Here is a 19,081-nt window from a genome sequence, read left to right on the forward strand (position 1 = left end):
CTTTGATACGTGCTATTGTGAAACGTTGTTTATTGACGGCAAATATTGTCATTATCTCGTACGCTTGGCTCGCACAGGTCATTTGTATCATCGCCAGTATTGGCATATCTCCCGCAGCCTACAATCTGCATACAACGACACGCACTCGGCGTCTGCACTTGCGGTTTACTTCACCCAAAGGACGAGGCCGACTTAAAAGTAGGCAACCAGTGAATGCGGAATGCGGAAAATCAATAAACTGATTGCAAAATGAATTATGTTGGAGCAACCCAAACACTTCATTGGTGGATGTGTTTGTGTGTGTGTATACACGAGGACAATGAACCTGCCCGGGGGAAGATCTATCCTGTAAACATCATAGAGTCTGTGTGTATTCACTCTTTGTATAGTTCCTACATGTTCCCCACAACATATGGCCTTGAAACAGTGTAAGTGCATTATCATGAAGTCACTTAGCAACAAATATTATAAAAATGTACCCATTTGGTTCGAAATAGCTAATTAGCCCGACCTTACGCGGCTAGGGCACCTTTGAGATACACGCCACGGTTAGTAAGGTGCATTGGGACGAGCAATCCCTGCATGCAGATCACCACTGTGTTTTTTTTCGCGGTGCTGCGGATGCTGGCGTGAACGCTGGCAGATGCACGTAAACTTCTAGTACAAAATGTTAAATAAAATGAACGGTACAATGTGCCGAACACGATTGATGCTTGCGGTCCGTAATTCGGCAATACCAATTCAGAACGAGTCGTATACAATGTTTAACGATAGTGATAGATGATTGGCCGACTGTCGATTGAATCGTTATCTGACGTAAGGTCTGTTTCCGAAGTGTTGAAGCTGGCTGCTCCGACTCGGATTGGAGGAAACCCGGCGCTGGCCGAACGGTATCTTTCGTTCGGCGGGTCTACGTCTGGGATGTAGTATCCAGGCGGAGCGTGCGTTGGGTGAGTCATAATCACCCTTTCCTTTTTGGGAGGGTACACTCCTTCTATTGCTGATGGGGGCACGAACCTTTCGCTCGGGGCGGAAAAGCACACTCGCTTCAGTTTTCGATACCCGAGGTACTTCAGCTCGAGAATGTTGAGCAAAACGCAGACAATTCCAACAACGAACATGAAATGTAGGAATATTGTCTTTTCCATGGGACGGGACACGTAACATTCGACGATTTTCGGGCACGGGTAGCGAATGCATTCATAAAACTCCGGAACCGTCCATTGATACAGGTGGTACTGTAAAAATGAGGCTCATATTTACAGTCAATCCCGATTGATATTGTGGTCAGGAAAATAAGACCATAATTTATCGCTCTTTTGAGAAATATATAATCGAAATTAATTAATCAGACTATTGGAGGTACAGGACCTCCATATACAATTGAATGATATATTCATAACAAAATAAACATGAATATCTCCGCCTGACACTCGTCATGAGTAATCATCAGCAGCTAGTAGAGAATTGGCAAGAATATTGTATATAAACAATTGTATCACCAGATCATAGGCACGGTACGTTAAATAATTGAGGAGAACAGATAGCTTAAGATCAATGCACTATTTATAAATGATACACGAACTACTGTTGGCACACATAAATATTAGGAATAAATATCAGAACACGCGCATCACGCTTGGAGTAAACGTCGTCCTTGACTTATCCCCTGAATCAGAACAGGCAAACGCCATGAATTATACCATTGGCAAACATTTGATGATAATTCTATTTGTGCGAAAATTGATCGAGACGACAGATTTCGCATCTTCGGGAGAGGCCTTTCACTCTTTCATGTGCGTGCATTTGAATCGACTTTTATCAAAATACGGAAACTAGTTTGTGCCAAGCGAACGAGTTCGTGTATCATTTAAAAATAGTGCATTGACCTACGTGTCAAAGCAATGCCAAATTTCGTGTAGTAGTAGTAGATCGCCCATGTCATTTCAATGGAATGGCCGCACTCACCTGGAGATAGACAAAGGCAACCTCCACAATTGTTCTGAAAGCCACGTTGGTCACGTACAGCCGAACAATTCTACGCTTGGTCTTTCGAACCTGATTTTCACGGCATACCTGTAGCATTGTGTAAATATGAATTTATACAATTCTTATTCAGTCCAACTCGTATAACGAAATTTATATATACAATACTATTCCCGTACACGCCGTTCGTCGACGATTTGCTAACAAGACACTCACCGTCACTGCTGGCGAGTTCGTCCATTCAAAAAACAGATTTTGTATCTCACTGAGCCATTTACCTTTTCCAAAACCTCGGGTTTCTCTTCAGAGGACTTTCTGTAGGAATATTCTGATTCATAATCTCCGGAATATACTTCGCGGTTCGATTTTTTGCCTTCGAATTTGGAGGATTTTCTAAATTTCGTAAATACAACCTTCCATTAGGATTGTCGTACTCAGTTTCGCCATCGTGCGGATATATAAATAGTGTTATCGACATCTCATGTCTCTTCCACTATTGGCAGCACACACCTCACGATCATATGTCAAATTCTAAATTGCAAAGAGAATAATATTGTTGCATAGCAGAATACGTTCTCGTTTTGTAGATCAGCAAACTGATCACCTTAATACGGCTCTAGACGCCGCGAAGGCATTTGAAAGCTCGCAAACATTTAAAGAATATAACCTCACAAATGTTGTAACGGCCGCTTGATTTGGATAAAACACACACGCACGTTGGAAATACCGCATACCGTTGCATGCTTTTTCGATTGAGTTGAATCATCTCCCGCTGCAGTTTTACAGAATTAACGGTTTAAAATCTTTTCTCAGATTATACTTTGAAAGGCCTATCGGTACCACAGTCCTAATTTACTTAGCTCGTTTAGGGCTCGAACTGACACGCTGTCGGCTTTAAAGATCGTCGTGATCTTGTACCGCAAAACATCATATATGCGCGAACGTTGGGAGCCTTTTTTGCGCTAACGGCATTCAAGTCGACATACGGCAATTCTTTGACATCACGAGATGAGTATTGCAATATCAAACACTGCACAAAATAATGTGCAAAATCACCAAACATATTGTCCATTAAATGATTGCATTATTGTGCGTTTCGACCGATCAGGATTTTGTAATTTGATTTTACAGTGGGCACATCTTGTAATTTGCGAAATTTTTAATTCATGATTGAGAGCCGAGCTGTTGACGAGTTTTCAAAGAGCACGCCAACGCAAATAGTTTAAAAGCGCTGGTCACCTGTCACTTGTGCTTTTCCTCTTCGTTTCCGTGCTTTTCGACTTACTATTGCGTGTTTGGATGGCCAAGTCTTTTGTGGCATCATCCCCTTCAGGATTTTTGGGGATTTGGGCCAGCTTGTGCATTGCGTATATGATGAAAATCTAAAAGCATGTTCTCAGTTGGTTATTGTGAGTTGTGGGGAGATCACGGACTGGGAACTGTTGGTGAACTGTTTATATAGTCTATTATTCCAGGCGGTTATAGGTGATATACGGTTGAGTTTGAATAATTTTGAAACCCTATACCCGTCCTCAAACCTCCCTACCTCACATCGAGCATTTCAGCGCGGATGTAAAATCGGGTCGCGTATAGGTTCCGAACCGACGGGGATATTTGAGCTCGCTTCTAGCCAGAGAATTAATAGATCCTATATGTGACAGACAGAAATTTCATGAATCTCTCCGGTAGATCTATCAATAGATCTACATCATAAATTCAAACTCTCAGCAATACTTTTAATCTGCTCATTATTTGAACAAATTAGCAAGTGATTGAAAACTCGACCATAAGAATTACTGAAACTATAGTAAAATATAGTTCAATTTAGCGGGATAGGGTGGTTCGTCACGGTGTCAAAGGTAATGCGCACTCCTTTACCTATAAATGCACCGTGTACTTGTACCCTAAGTCAGTGTTAACTGCAATACTACAAAGCCATGGAAGGATATTATGGGCCATTGGGTTGACTGATGGTATCCAATGACACATGGCCAGACCAGCAGTCATAGTTGAAGTTTAACAAAGTAGCATAGTTATGATGCAAATGCATTTCATTATTTGCCTGTGATCGTTTAATTAAATAGTGTAATGTGCACTTTGACTCACCACAGTGGGAGTGGATGTCGCAAGAATTTGGAACGCCCAAAATCGGATGTGAGAAATTGGAGCGAACTTATTGTAGCACACCTGCTTGCAACCTGAAAGAGAGGGTTGGATGGTTGTACAATGTACACTGTACAGCTCATTTCAATTCGAGGTATGTTTCTGTTTATGATTATATTTCGGAATGTGCTACCATTTGCGAGTCTTGGCGGCAATAGTCCTATTTTGGTTCTGATCTTCCCTGATAGAAACGCAAGGATGATTGTTACGGATTCGGACTTGAAATAGTTGAATCCGCTCAATGGTAGAATGTTACGGTATTTCTCCGTCAGTAGATCAACTATAGTTTACCGTATATTAATAAAGCATGTATACCGTAGTCAGACTTGTGTAAGCTATCTGGATTTTCAGAATGCGGACTAGAACTAGAACTATACTCACTTTTTAAAATTCCAACTACAACTACAACTTTTAAAAACTGACAACCTGAACTAACGACCTTTACAATCCCGCAACTAACTTAACTAATAACAAATTTTGCTAATTAGGGAATTATGAATTAGCTAAGAAAGATTGGATAATTGGCATTTCAACGGGAATGGATTGCGAGCATGACGTGGGAGAGATTTCGACTCCCCAAAATCCACCCCATGGATACGCCATTTTCATAGTGGTGATGACTCCGAGCTATAGAAATGGCGACAAGAACATCACACAACAGAAAACCTGCATTAGGATATACGTCAAACCACCACACATGTCTTCTTGTTGTCCAGCAACTGTTTTTTTTTAATGCGCACCTAAAACCAGAACTACTCACTTCTCAAAATCCGCAACTAGAACTACTCGAAAGAGCATTTGTTATTTAACCTTCAACTAACTAGATTAGTCGTTTGTACAGTACATGTTTGAACGTAGGTATCAGGTTTGTGCGAATGTCTGTGTCATTTCCTCACCTGGCTGCTTCGTGTTACAAGTGAATTCGTCCTGTTCATCGCTGTACACCGAATCACCGACACTTGCGATAACGATGATGCGAAACACGAACATGAACGCGACCCACCATTTGCCGATGAGAGTCGAATGAGCGGCGGAATGCTCGATCAGTTTTTCCAGCAAATGCCAAGCCATCTCTCATCAGGGTCTTCCGACTGCTGTACAGTGCAATGATTTGTAACTTCTATTTATGGTATGCTATAGAAACCACACGCTATGATGATCGTAAGTCCGGATCCTTATAGAACGTGATCGTCCTATTACTGTTTCAGCTTTTCGAACGTAATTCGAACGCAGATCCACAAGTGTACAATTCTTCCTTATGACGGAAATGTATGACAGCACTTATATTGTAAACAGGTTAGCTCTATAAATTAATACATATATATTTATGTTAATGGGTTGATAGTGTAAATGGGTATCACAGTCTAACGATAGTATACTATAATTTTTGTTAGAAAATCGTACAAATAATGCGTGATACAGACAGAACTGGTTTATTTTGCGCCATCATGAGAGTTTATCTCAGTACAGTGGTATTTAACGGGATTTCTTTGATTGCATCGTGAATGAAATGGCTTTCGGACGATACAGACTCATTCACCAGTCAATGTGCGGCCATATATTCGTTATCGAGCATTACCTGAAACTTGCCTGCGAAAGATTTTTTTAATTGATTTAATGATGCTTTCTATATAGATGTTCACATCATTTGTGCATCATTACGACCATTACATAATGTCGTTCACCCCTGCAAATGAACGAACTGCGTACTGCTGCATCCTGTATATTTTCAACCATGGCCTACTAAAGTCTTTAGTAGGCCACGTTTCAACTCAATCCGTGTTTTTGTATTGATTTACCGTGATATGATTCCGAAAGAATTTTGTTGATATTCACAGCATGTTCCTAACATTATGCACTCTATAAGGCACCTATCCTGAATGTGTGTGCACTGTGCACTGTGCAGCACACATTACAGATTACGCACAGGCATCTCCTAAACCCAGGATATTAATAAATGTATAGAAGATTTGTATCAATTCAAATCAAATATTATCAACAAATTTTACAGCAAGCTAAAATTTTTGGCAATCATACACATATCGTATCAACAAAACATCGTGAGAATGCCATATTATCATGATTTGTGCAAAGAAGGAACTTGACTGCTTATAATAACAAACTTCTCACCTCAAGTTATTAAATTTCAAAACAAGTATCACCACCTTTTATGTTAAGAGGCAATCTCCCGTGATACGGCAAGCCTCGCCATAGCCATGGCGGAATCTAAATCATTACAATACAAACCACTAGTGGAATTTGTGAATTTCGGAATTGCATCTTCTGAAATGTTGGCCACTTGAGCATAAGTCGACCGTGGCTTTGACATGAAACTGCGTTTGTCATGACTTTTCGTTCATAACGATTTGTAATTAGTACATAAGCACTTTTATACATGAATTACCTCCTACGTCGCTCCTAATGGCGCACCCGCAGTCTTATCGGATTACGCTTATATATTGAGAATTTTGGGCCTATTTAACGATAGTGTATCGTGAACGCATGTTTCCCATCACTTTTTTGTTACGATCAACTTTTCGCAACAATATGTGTTGGGCCGAAGAATTTTGATAAATATTAAGCTGAAGATGACACGCAGCTTGCAACATCTACATAGGGTTACATTTAAAACAAAAATCCAACCATCCCATATCGTATACGTCGGCTATATCGTGTGGTAATCGTCCGTAGGCTCATATGTTTTTTAGAAGTATGTGCAGACTTATGGCATAATTTTACAACTTGGAAAAAAGCATTATTTTTTAAATGCTTTTGTTTAAAACACTGTTTAAAACATGTTTTAAACAACCGTTTGATTTAATTGTAACCCTAACTATACAGAACTGACATAGGCCTAGTCATTTTCTCATTATGTTTTTGGATTGCTCAATCACACTGCTATCGCCTGTCCAGTCAATTACAATGACCAGGTAGCGGATACACACATTCAGTTTCTTACGCTAATTGGTATGTAATGACCGCGATATAACATGTGTACAAATGTTTCTAAAAGAGTGGCCACCAGGCCACGACTAATCCCCATCAGTGCATGGTATCAACTGTGCGTCAAGATATCACTAAGCCATCGTATTCTAAATTCATCATATTTAATATGCGTTGAAACCTACGTATGATGGATTATATCGAATGTTTGTGTTTTTAATAATATCAGGCTTTTACCGAATTTCGACTATATCGACTATAGCTCTGCAGATCAAACGAATTCCTCTTATTTATGTCAAAAATACAACTATGGAAACCGTTCTGTTGATAACATAAGACACCCTACTTTCTTCCCATTTATACTTCAGTTATGACTGTGGACATTATCCAAGTTTCCTTTCCATTAATTTCATCCCAGCAATAATATGAAATATACATTGCAAACTCGTTGTATACTTCCCTGACTAAAGAAATCACACTTTAATTTTGATCATGATAATCTCAAACAAAGAGTCTGCCTCGCCCGACCTCACGCTGTCATATTTCTCCTTGGGCTACAACTAATTCGCTTCGGAGGTAAGATTGGCTGAATAGACTACTATTAATACTAGCCGTCGGGCATATGATTTTATGGTATGAAGAAAATCGTCCAGAAAGCGTCAATGACGTTTTACAGTTTCAAACAGCTATTAAATAATATGATGGTCGAGCTATGAATTGGCCGAATTCCCAATCCCAGCGGGTATAGCAGCCTAGTCATCACTCTGAAAATATACAGCTAAAAGGTTTGGTGTGGTTATTTTGGATTGCTCAGTACACATAGCCATCTTCTTCAATATAAATCGCAACAAATATACCTAGAATTTCTAACGTGTGTCAAAATTTTTAGTAGCTTCCAACGCCGAAAATAAAATAGTTGGTGTTCACTGTTCATGTTCACTGTTTAAGCGTTCTCTACGATAATTCATTCGATTTTCGTCGAAGATTGACCTTCTTGTGACACACTCTCTCGTGTGTCACAATATATGAACTGCGTTTAATTTATTACTAAAAATTACTCTATTCATGACACTATGAATTCATTCTTCAACGTTTTTACTCCACATTACGTGTTTCCGCATGTCAGCTGTAGCGAAACGGCATATTTTCTTGATGTTTTCACGTAGGCAACGATGCGATATATTGTAACCCAAAACAATTTCGCCGATAGCTGAATCGCCCATATTTTTGTTTTCACTTCGTGGTGCCCCTATATTAGTTATAAAGATTTATTTCGCACCTCGCCGAGTTTCACAGTCCGTCTATACAACATATACCAATCCGCATTCCAAACAGAACAATTAACGAGGCGTATCAGGATGGAATCACCAAATATCGGTCAAGGTGGGGGCGGGGTAGAGAATTACATGCAACGCTAAATGTGAGCCGTGTGCTCATCATAATTAAAATCGGGTGCGTTATCATTAGCGCGATATCATTGAATCGTAATAGTGTATTCATTACATATTTTATTATGGCATCATAATACAATACTAATTATACCATTTGATTACATCTCCAAAGTACAATAATATTATATTGCACTATGCACAATTGCACATACCATAAAGAAGGGTGAATTTAATATTTTAAAATGCTAATGCCGAATTTATCCATGGCCAATATCCGATGGTTCATGGAAATTCGAAATCATCGATCTTTAAGTTACAATTTCCCAATCAATAAACTAATACAGCTTTGCAGATATAGCAAATCTACAAAATCATCAAATTCGTTTTTCACCGAATAGAATTCATGTTCATCTCCGAAACATGCTCACGATTAACAACAGTTACAATCCGTAAAAAGATGACCGTTGCCCGCAGACTCCCTAGTGAATTAATGCTACCATATTCTATATCGCAAAATATTCTATATCCCGAATCGCCTACTCGATATTCACTACTGAACTGCATGACTGTGCACCAAATATTTCACCAAAATACGACAAAAAAGCTAAATATTTTGCAACATGTGACTAGGATATTGATTGATTATACAAACTTTCTTCACGGGATAAATATTGATGTTATGCGCCAGGCATAGACAGATGTGATCAGTCAAACTGCCTTTTCCTGGCTCTATTCTGGCATTATCTTCATAAAAGCGCTGAAATGATACATTATGGCCTGATGTGACAACGGGATTTATTGGTTAGGACGCTGGTAATAACAACGTCAACTACTCAAAGATTTCAGCTGAAATCCTATGCGCCATGGGTGCGCACCTGCGCAATTATTTGAATTTAGTGATTATGCAAATCCAAGCCATCGGTCGGTAATATAAATTATATGGAATGCCAAACTCCACCTATAAGGCATAAACACTGAAAACATTATAGCAATATTACGAAAAAAGCCCGCGATGTTTTTGTGATGACCAGAACCGGTTTTAAAATGGTAGCCGTAAGCATCCTATGTGCGTTGGTCCGAATTTAGCTTAATTGCGGTGTTGGAAAATATTTAAAAAGTAATTCTTAGTTCCACGTTTTATCACTGACACGTTGCTTATACTGCATATCCACTGTCCATCCTTATCAATACGTTTCATGTTCTTGAAGCCTGGCGTTAAACCTGTAGGCAATTCAACGTCTACGTACTGTTGTACTACGCCTACGCCTCATTTGATCAGATCTACAACTGCATCTGTGCGAAGCGAAGCATCACACCGGTGTAATACTATACGCGTTTCAAGAGAATATTTTCAAGTATAAAAGTAGTAAATAATCCGTTACGCACAGAAATATCAACGTATCGTCATCGCCCCTCCATATCTTTCCCAAACAAATCCTTTAAATCCCCTGTAAACTTGGAGCGTACGCCTACAATAGCGCGTGCAAGTGGTCCGTAAAATCTGTTGAGCTGTACCAATGGTATTGAATTACTTATTGTTTCGTATTTCCGATCGTGTGAACCCACCCAAGTGTTCCTGGGTCTTGTATTCGTATTCATTAGACGCATACCATCACCCATTTGAAAAATGGCAAGTTGTTTAAAAATCACATAAATACGTAACATACGAAATCTAGATGAGAAGACTGCAGTGTATTGTCATTTTTAGATTATTCCTTTCGGCTAACCAGTGTGAAGCATTTTCGCGTAGTATATTATCACGACAGTAAATTTATTATGCCTAACATTAATAGGGACCAAACATGAGATATAGTGGACATATTGACGGTATTGCGATCGGCGCATGTTCTGCAGTTAGTCAATCAAATGTAATAGTCCTGAAACGTTTATTTATTCATCAATTTAGTGATAAATATTTGAAAGGAACGGTATATGATATTGCAAATAAACCTTTAACATTTCAGTAGAGCTTGTAACATTGACTGACGCTTCTATCCCAGCATTCTCCGCACTAAAAGAAGAAATACGCATTAGCAGTATTGCAGACTTATAGTAACATACACTTTTTCAAATCGGTACCCAGAATATATATTATATTACTATACCATTAAAATGCTGCAACAAATACGAGAAATTGCCAAGGAATAGCCTATTATCTAATCGCGATGGAAGTATTATATATTTCAAGATGGATATAAATATATTTCACGGTTCCACTCTATGTCAAAACTACTTTCTACTTCACTCAAATGGCCAACCTAGAAAATGAAAAGTGTGTAATATAGCTGTGCAGTTTTACCAGGATCGTAACTGCCGCAGCCCAAACCCCCAATGGCGGGGAGCGGCGAGTTCGAAGAAGGCCCAGAATTATTTCGTGAATTAAGATAAATTATGGAGTTTTTTTTAATTTATGTAACTTGTACAAAAATTTCAAGTTCAAGTAGCACATTATCCTAATTATTGGGTAGCCCTCCCCGGGAAAAAGATTTCAAGAGATGGGCGACGACCATTACCACCCCACGAAGCGCCGAGACATGAAATTTTAGGCCATGTTACATGCGACTCCGAGAAGTACGCCAGAACGATCGGTGGCGAGAAAACCTGGGCTGATAAGGACTGCCCTTATGCTGACGGAAAACTTCGATTCAAATACTATACATATATTGAATTGTCGATAGGCGCCTAAATGGCTGGCGCCGAATGTTCCCATCCTAGAAATCTAAACCCCACAAAACAGAGAAAAATTATTTGCCATCAGTAGGGCGAATTTTTTTTGACATGTCAAAAAAAGTCAAAATTAGGTCAAAATTGTAGCGTTAGGTCAAAATTTGTCAAAATTGTTTACAAAGTCAAACATTTTTGACCTCTGAATTTCGTTTGTATCGTAGATTTTGCGCTGTCGGTGAACTTATCACTTGATATTTTACAGCTTGTAGCCTACTTTATAGGCCTACCGTTGTAAAGGACAGTTTTTCATGGGCTTCTTGGAGGTAGAGAACTTCAATATACAATTGAATAGTATATATTCATATTGAAATGAACCCGATATTTTCGGCTGACACTCGTCAGGGGTAATCGTCAGCAACTAGTAGAGAATTGGAAAGAACATGGTATATCAACAATCGTATCACAAAATATGACGTAACAAGCATGAAATTTCGAATGAGAGAGCGTTCAATGTACTATTTTTAGGTGGTACATGAACTCCTTTTGTTGACAGAGTTTTGGTTGGCGTATTTTGATAAAAGTCGACTGCAAGTCACACAAATGACGTCATATTTTGTGATACGATTGTTGATATACGATGTTCTTTTGAATTCTCTACTAGTTGCTGACGATTACCCCTGACGAGTTTCAGCCGAAAATATTCCGGTTCATTTCAATATGAATATACTACTCAATAGTTTTTTCATGTAAAAATTTGCTAGTTTTTGTGCCCAAAACGTTTTTTCAAGCCAATCTACGTTGTAAGGACAGACAGTTCCAACCAGAAATGAAGATAAGTAGTACAATTTTGACATTATGTGCGAACACACCTAATTTGCATACGTAAGGTCAAAATTTGGTCAAATTTCAGTTTTTTTAGGTCAAAAAAAGTCAAAATTTAGATTTTTTAGGTCAAAATCTTCCGTTTTTTAGGTAAAAAAAAAATCGCCCTAGCCATCAGTGAAGAAATACCAATTTGAAATCGTGTGCGTCTTTTAGTTAAGTACGTTAGGGTGATTTCGATATCTTTTGTCAATATAGCAGACATGAGGTCACGAAATGAAATCATGTAACGAAGTCATTATATACCAACGGGTCCGCCCGAATATGCTTAATTATTATTTACGGCTCCTAGATGTTCCAAAACAACACCTTACTCAGCTCTACCGGTAAATTTGGTTACGTGACCACAGAGACGATAAAAAAATTGATAGCAATACATATGCAATTCCCTGTTATATTGCTCGATTCAATCATGAATTGTAGAAAATTTTCGCGCCTTGCGCGGTTAGACGACTAAAGCATATTTACTAAACAGAACAACAAATCTCGCCGACAAGTAGTTTAACTGGTGCAGTAGCGGGTTAAGTAGTCTAACAGAAAATCATTCATTGTATAGTCGGCCTATATTTGATTTTTTGGGAGAAATTGGCATTTAATACTCATTGACTATGATATGTTTTCATATACTACATCTGTATATTGTGAACCTTCGAGTAAATATACGCACGTGAATAAGTTTTCGTCATTGTCTATGATTCCTTAACTTACCGATTCAGGCTCGCGTATAGCGGAATCTACCAGTTTTGTTGTTGGGCAAAATCCTGAATAAGAAATATACATATATAAAGTCTACAGCATGGGTTCTTACAACGGCGATCGTGATCTACGGTTGCTCGCAAGGCCTTTTCGCTAGAATGCGAGAACCTCTCGTGTGACCGCGCGCGGACGATATTGACACAAAACTATATTAGTGTGAATGTACTGTACAACCCAAACCAGGGTTGTAATGAATCGAGTGATGACTCGACTCGAGTCACGATTTTTTTGTGACTCGACTTGACTCGAGTCATTTTCTTGAAATGGAAAAATGACTCGACTCAACTCGAGTCAAAACCACAAAAGTAAGATTGACTCGTGACTCGGAAACATGTGACTTGGTTACAAGTTACAACCCTGACCCGAACTAACACCATAATATGAAATAACTATGTACGAACTGTGTGTTGACCACCAGTCACCAGATCTATGTAAAGGGCTGCACTATGCATAGATGGAAAAGAATGGTTGATGATGCAACATTAAAATGAGAAAGAAAATGAGATCGCCACACTGTTGAATCACGACGCTTGGAAACTGATTACTGCGTAATGGCGAAATGTCTAAGTGGTGGGTTGGGGAATGATTATTCCTTTTGCAATTTAAAGCGATTCCTCCACTTCATGTATTTTAAATATGCTGAAATGCCGTGGCTAAGGATTTTTCTTTATTCAAGTCAACGCACCCATCAAGAGTTTCTCTTTCAAGAAGTTCGTCCTGATGTCGCGATCGTACTCCTTCTCAGTGACGAAAATATTTCCCTCACTTTGCTCAGCCAGCTCATAAAACAGCGTCTGTACCTGGCGGTCTGCAATATGCGTAACATGAACTGAAATTCAAAGCCGCCTGAGTGAGTTTATAAATTTTACGTTGTGAGCCGTCGTCTCCCAGATGGTCTAGGGGTCAGGATTCCTGGCTTTCACCCAGGCGGCCCGGGTTCGATTCCCGGTCTGGGAATCTTTTCTTACCCATTGTTTCAATTCCGGAAAACGTTGAAATTGCCACGAAGCCCTTATCGCACCGCCTCTTTTTATTACATGTAGAGAATGCACTCAATATCGTAACTAGCGCACCGCAAACCCCCAATTGGGCGTGCCGAGCACGAAGGGGCCCAAAATTATTTAGTGATGACCGTTTTTTAGTCAGCACACGAATATTTACAGTAAATATATCAAAATCTCGGCGCTTCTTCGACAGTTGCCAGACATCGAACAATGTTCACCGTGGTCACCAATACATGTTTCTCATGATCACGTCAAAATTTATAAATGTCAGGATAAGATATATTTTGCGTTTAGATTAGATACGTTAGGGTCGGGTGCATCGGTATTTTAGGGTTGAGGAGGATATTAGGGCTATTAGGGCTGGTTAGGGTTGTGATTTGGGTCAGGGTATTGTAAGAATAGGGTTGGAGTGGACGAATTGGGGGGATTCGGGTATCCTAACATTAGGGTTCTGAGGGTATCACCCCAGCCTTATTACCCCTTTTCCCGACCCTGATATTATTGTACCCTAACCCAAACACTCATCCTAACCCTCTCTGCCAACCTTAATATCCGTCACCCCCCAGCCCTAATACTCCTTCCCCAAATCCTTTTCTTATGGTACCCTAACCAACCCCTCTCCCTAACCCCTTTCAACCCTAATCTTACGATTCCCTAACCCGCTTTCAACTCTAACATACACATTTACCCAACCCTTACGTCCCTAATCCAAACACGAAAAATAATTTATTTTGATGTTTATAAATTTTGACATGTTCAAGGGAACCATTTATTGGTGATCATGATGTGCATTGTTCGGTGTCTGGTTGCTATCGAAGAAGCGCCAATATCTATTGTTCGGTCAACAAACTTAATATGGTACCGCTTATTTAATGGGGGACCCAAGGCCAACGTTTTTTTTGGGAGGGGGGTGACAAAGTGTTGTTTCGGTCATGCACTTAATATTTTGGCAGTGTATAGATCTACCAAAATCGTAAATCATTGTTCAGCAAAACGATGACCTAGTTCGGAATGTTGAGCATGACGAATTTGCTCACCTTCATCTGATGGCGCATACACGTAGTATGTCGGATCGTAATATGTGTGGTACCGATCGAATTCGTCACTAACTGTGTATTCCACTGGGGGACATGTATAGCAGCAACCCGTTAAGATGGGAATGAAGGCGCATCCTATAATTATAAAATCAAATTTTGATGAAAAATAAGAATATTGTAGGCTACACTATAAACTTATGTACGACGCGTTCCGTGCATGCAATGACTTAACGGGGATTTGTTATGTTTATATATCAGTGAAACTGCTGTATGGCTATGCTCTCTATCTTCGCTTCGATCTCCAAAAGTTACAGCTGTAATTGGAGTAAAATCCGTTCAGGACCGAAACTAGTGACTTGCTATATCTAAAATGCACGCCACTCACGTTTGCTTTTGAAGGCGGCGGTCACACTATCGAAATATATTTCATCTTTCGGACCTCCCTCACTGAAGAAGTAAATCTTGCAGCCGGTGTTGGTATCTGGTATTTTATCAATCACTGCCTGTTACGTCGCAGTGATGTTGGTTAGGATTGTGTGACACTAAGTTGTCTTTGGCCCCACCTTGAGAGACGTGAACGCGAGATCACGACAGTCTCCGCCAGACCACGCTATGTAGCTATTCACGGCTTGCTTGATAGCGCTGGTATCCAATGTGGGTCCTACAACCGGAGGTCCCACTAAAAAGAGTAGATGCAGATGCAGTTTATTCAATATATGGCCATTGGTCATATTAGCAAATGTTATGACGATTTCAGTTTGTTTACATACAAATTTGACCTCGACTAATCGTTGTGATGAAATCAGAATATAACTTATGTCCATTTTACGGATTTTGAGATATTTAGGTTTGTGTAGCATTTTCATGTTACTTCCGCCATGGTTAACTTTGAAAAAAGGACACAAACAACGATGGCCAAAATACAGCCGACTAAAATGAAAATTTGATAAAAACTTGATTTTCTCAGAATTTAACCAAGGACCTCAAAAAAGGAATATGGTAATGAATAAAACACTTTCTACCATCTTCTCTAAAATATGTGGTGATCCATCCCCCAGTGGGACGCTCCCCACAATGTTCCTCATTTCCATCAAGACATCCTGTGATCCAGTTCTGAAACCCAGGTAGCTCCTCATAATTCGCTCCGGACGAGTCAAGGACAAATCCAACGTAAGTTTCGCCTGATCAAACACGATGAAACAATTGAACACTCGGCACGTAGGTCGACAATATTTAGATGTGATAGTTCGGGGTCTGTATGTAATGAACCTTTCGCGTTTATCGGGTGTTCACGGGAGATTGGCGCCCGATTAGACTGTACTACACACATCTGAGACTTATCCGTTACTCCAATTAGAACGAACCGCAATCGACAGGGATACGCATCCACATCTTCGGCACTCGTATACAGTCTTACATACTCAAACATATAGGAACGCAGTGCAACCATACACACTGACGGATCAACACAAAAGAGCGGAATATGCATTTCGCTGGTAAAATAACGGGAATTCGAAATAGCAAAGGCACACATTTTCCACAAATGTAAGACTTTTAATACTAGAACTGTGTGGATAAATATAGCACCGAAAATTATTTTCTAGTTCATTTTCATCCGTTTAATCAAAAGTAAGCCAGTAGTTCTCAACAACCGATTCGAGGACTGGTGCAGGTCCATGTCAACTTTCTAGTAGATCCGCCAAGTATATTACAATTTTATATTGCAAATGCAAAAGGCCAAAATGTTTACTCATGGAGAAATGAAACATCAAATATTACATCAATTTAGACATTTGGAATGAGTTTTTCTGCATCTTATCGTAATACAGAGTTCACGGTCTTGATGATACTGGGGAGATAGCGCCGAAGAAAAGCCCCGAAAAAAGACCTGACGAAAGACAGCACTCACAAGTAATGGAAAGAACTTGAAAGGGCCGTGGCTTCAAAAAGAGCAGCATCGAAAATAACTGTAACATCGGTCACTTTTGGCCGAGGTGGATGTCAGTCTAAAAAGACCGCAACTGCGCGTCGTTCGGCTTCCTATACTATATCTGTTCATTACATCGCATTGTGTCTTATCGCATTGTACATTGTGCGTGCATGTCTTGTTCAGATAAAAATACAACCCGACGATTGTTGGTTATTGAACTTAGCGCCCGTCACACTGCTGCAAAGCAGACTACAACTCGTTATATGTGAACACCAAGAAAACTTTTTAAACATAACTCGTTACATTTCAACTATTGTAATAGATGCCATCAAACAACGAAGTCCCAGCTATATCTAAAGAAACCGAACATTCAAAATCAGGTTAATGGATGGATTTTCACTCGATTTCGCTTTGCAAAACCTTTAATATAACCACGTAAAACACATGCATTATCTCTCATCAAATTGATGTTTTCAATAGTTGCCTTCGAGTTCGATACATTTATCGTAATTGCATTTGGATTTACATTTAGATGCACCAGTCCGCAAAATTTGTTTTGATATTATACCTGTCCGTGTCCACAAGCCAAGAAAGATTTTGACCATAAACACAGCTGTAAATTTTCTAGATCCGCTATACGTGAGACACAATTGCATGGACACAAAATATTCTCGCAACGTGTTTTTTTTCCTGACTGATTGGTAAGCGATCCTACTTACTTCTTGTGATGGGAGGTTCAGGAGTTGCATTCAGTGTACAGTCGTCAATCTGGCACGCCCAAGCGCATTTCTGATTTTTGACATCGTACAAACTCCCTTCCACGCGGCAAACATGCTGGTATTCTTGTCCTGGATATAGAACCATTTCATTCATTTCACCGCTGGCAATTTCAAGAGCAAAGTATATCCGGAAATTGCACATCGCCAGCTGCCTTGCTAACCGTGAGCTCTTGGCTTGCTACTAGCGTTCCATCTAGATACGCAACTATCTTACCGTTTTTGCAAGAATAATAAATCCCGCTGTGGCAATCGGTCGGTTTTGTGTAGTTAGCCAGTCCCGTACATGTAGTTCCATAAGCAGAGCTTTTCAGTGGTTCCGCATAAGAACCTGGGGTTTGACAGAGAAACGTTGTTGGTGTGTGTATGTGTGTGTGTGTCACATAGCATTCCGCACTGCTCGAGAAATGCACGTATTTCGCATATTATATATGCTACATCATTTCCGTGACTTTATCGATATAGCATAACGAATTTAATATATTGAAAATTGATTGATTCCTGTAGCCACAATGAAGTACTTACTTTGAACTAGTGACAGCCAAACGACTGCGAATAATGTAAAAACGTACTTATCATGCATCCCTACAACACTAAAAATAAGAATGAGTGTTGCATCGTTTCGAAACTTTGTTTTGCAGTCAGATTCCTGTAACTCTCATCTCTCGGAAATTAGAGATTCCCTATCACAATTAAGCGACAGTCCTACTCATCCTGTCGATTTTGTTCCCTAAACATACGACTCTGACAGACACAAAAAGTCCCTTCGTTTAGACAGAATAACCTTAGCAATGCGTATCGAGCGACGAATCTTTCTCGCAAAATTTCGGTATAACTTAGTATACTAAAGACGGTCACAGAATGAGAACAGACTGCTGATTATAGGTAGCGATTCTACATTCAAAATAAGACACACAGAACATATAAGGTTAATTAAACAGTCCTTAATAGCTGTTATGGTGTGTCGTTTTAAAACCTACCATCGCTTGTGTATTATCAACTACATGTGTGCTGGGAATTCGCAGGTGACGTGCTGATAATGATATCTTGATGCGTCGCAATACTCTTGATCATTTGAATTTTGCCTGGAGACTCAGTCCCGAAGCAATGATGTTTGCTTACCGAATTTATTCTAGTTATAGATTGAGGACAGGTTAGGTCATACGCGTGCTTACTCGTACGTTCTAGGATACGGGGACTCTGCGTATTCTCAACATCGAAGGACTATTGTGGCGTTTCGTTCTGCGACATTACATTTCGCCTTGTGTATCACATTTTACACTTTCTGTCTTGATCGGATGAAACTAAAATAGACCCCCACGCATACTATAATTATTTTGAATAACTTGTCCACATCGAGACCTTGAAATGATTGTGAATCGATCACAATCATGTAGAATTTCGCTATCTGTGCTCCAGAGTGTAAAACAGTGGTTCCCAACATTTTTGTCTTCATTCCCACTTCAGATTTATTCCGAGTCTTCATTGCCCACTACACAAAACTCCTATACCCTTTAAAATATCATATCATATTTTGGGATCCTAA

The 19,081-nt window shown here is 39.6% G+C and overlaps 2 protein-coding genes and 1 non-coding gene across 3 annotated transcripts; 1 reads left to right on the forward strand and 2 right to left on the reverse strand.

The window, feature by feature from the left end:
- Nucleotides 1–13: 13 nt before the first annotated feature.
- On the reverse strand, nt 14–5,479 carry LOC145449881 (gap junction delta-2 protein-like). Its single transcript, XM_080328321.1, has 6 exons — nt 5,046–5,479; nt 4,093–4,184; nt 3,226–3,368; nt 2,265–2,379; nt 1,969–2,076; nt 14–1,238 (listed from the first exon to the last, which is right to left on the reverse strand). Exons 1-6 carry the CDS (start codon nt 5,218–5,220, stop codon nt 765–767), a joined length of 1,107 nt encoding a protein of 368 aa, XP_080184447.1. The 5' UTR covers nt 5,221–5,479; the 3' UTR covers nt 14–764.
- Nucleotides 5,480–10,355: 4,876 nt separating this feature from the next.
- On the reverse strand, nt 10,356–18,434 carry LOC145449882 (uncharacterized). The gene is made up of 10 exons (XM_080328322.1): nt 18,061–18,434; nt 17,753–17,866; nt 17,479–17,607; nt 15,852–16,010; nt 15,393–15,508; nt 15,215–15,332; nt 14,830–14,964; nt 13,474–13,596; nt 12,741–12,793; nt 10,356–10,494 (listed from the first exon to the last, which is right to left on the reverse strand). The coding sequence occupies exons 1-10, from the start codon at nt 18,116–18,118 to the stop codon at nt 10,444–10,446; spliced, it is 1,056 nt and encodes a 351-aa protein (XP_080184448.1). The 5' UTR covers nt 18,119–18,434; the 3' UTR covers nt 10,356–10,443.
- On the forward strand, nt 13,674–13,745 carry Trnae-uuc (transfer RNA glutamic acid (anticodon UUC)). The gene has a single exon. It is a non-coding gene; the product is annotated as a tRNA-Glu (tRNA).
- Nucleotides 18,435–19,081: the final 647 nt, after the last annotated feature.

The sequence above is a fragment of the Botryllus schlosseri genome, chromosome 11 (assembly GCF_051294905.1).
Source record: "Botryllus schlosseri isolate E-star chromosome 11, Bs_hap1, whole genome shotgun sequence".
Taxonomy (NCBI): domain Eukaryota; kingdom Metazoa; phylum Chordata; class Ascidiacea; order Stolidobranchia; family Styelidae; genus Botryllus; species Botryllus schlosseri.

What these genes read in the sequence shown, in the direction of transcription:
- LOC145449881 (XM_080328321.1), bottom strand. Translation starts at nt 5,220, where the DNA reads ATGGCTTGGCATTTGCTGGAAAAACTGATCGAGCATTCCGCCGCTCAT. An exon ending in AACCCGAGGTTTTGGAAAAG is followed by an intron (nt 2,077 to 2,264) that starts GTAAATGGCTCA and finishes ACAATGCTACAG; the next exon opens with GTATGCCGTGAAAATCAGGT. An exon ending in TTGCCTTTGTCTATCTCCAG is followed by an intron (nt 1,239 to 1,968) that starts GTGAGTGCGGCC and finishes TCATTTTTACAG; the next exon opens with TACCACCTGTATCAATGGAC.
- LOC145449882 (XM_080328322.1), bottom strand. Translation starts at nt 18,118, where the DNA reads ATGCATGATAAGTACGTTTTTACATTATTCGCAGTCGTTTGGCTGTCA. An exon ending in TTGGCTGTCACTAGTTCAAA is followed by an intron (nt 17,867 to 18,060) that starts GTAAGTACTTCA and finishes GTCAAACCCCAG; the next exon opens with GTTCTTATGCGGAACCACTG. An exon ending in TGAACCTCCCATCACAAGAA is followed by an intron (nt 16,011 to 17,478) that starts GTAAGTAGGATC and finishes GTGTTTGATCAG; the next exon opens with GCGAAACTTACGTTGGATTT.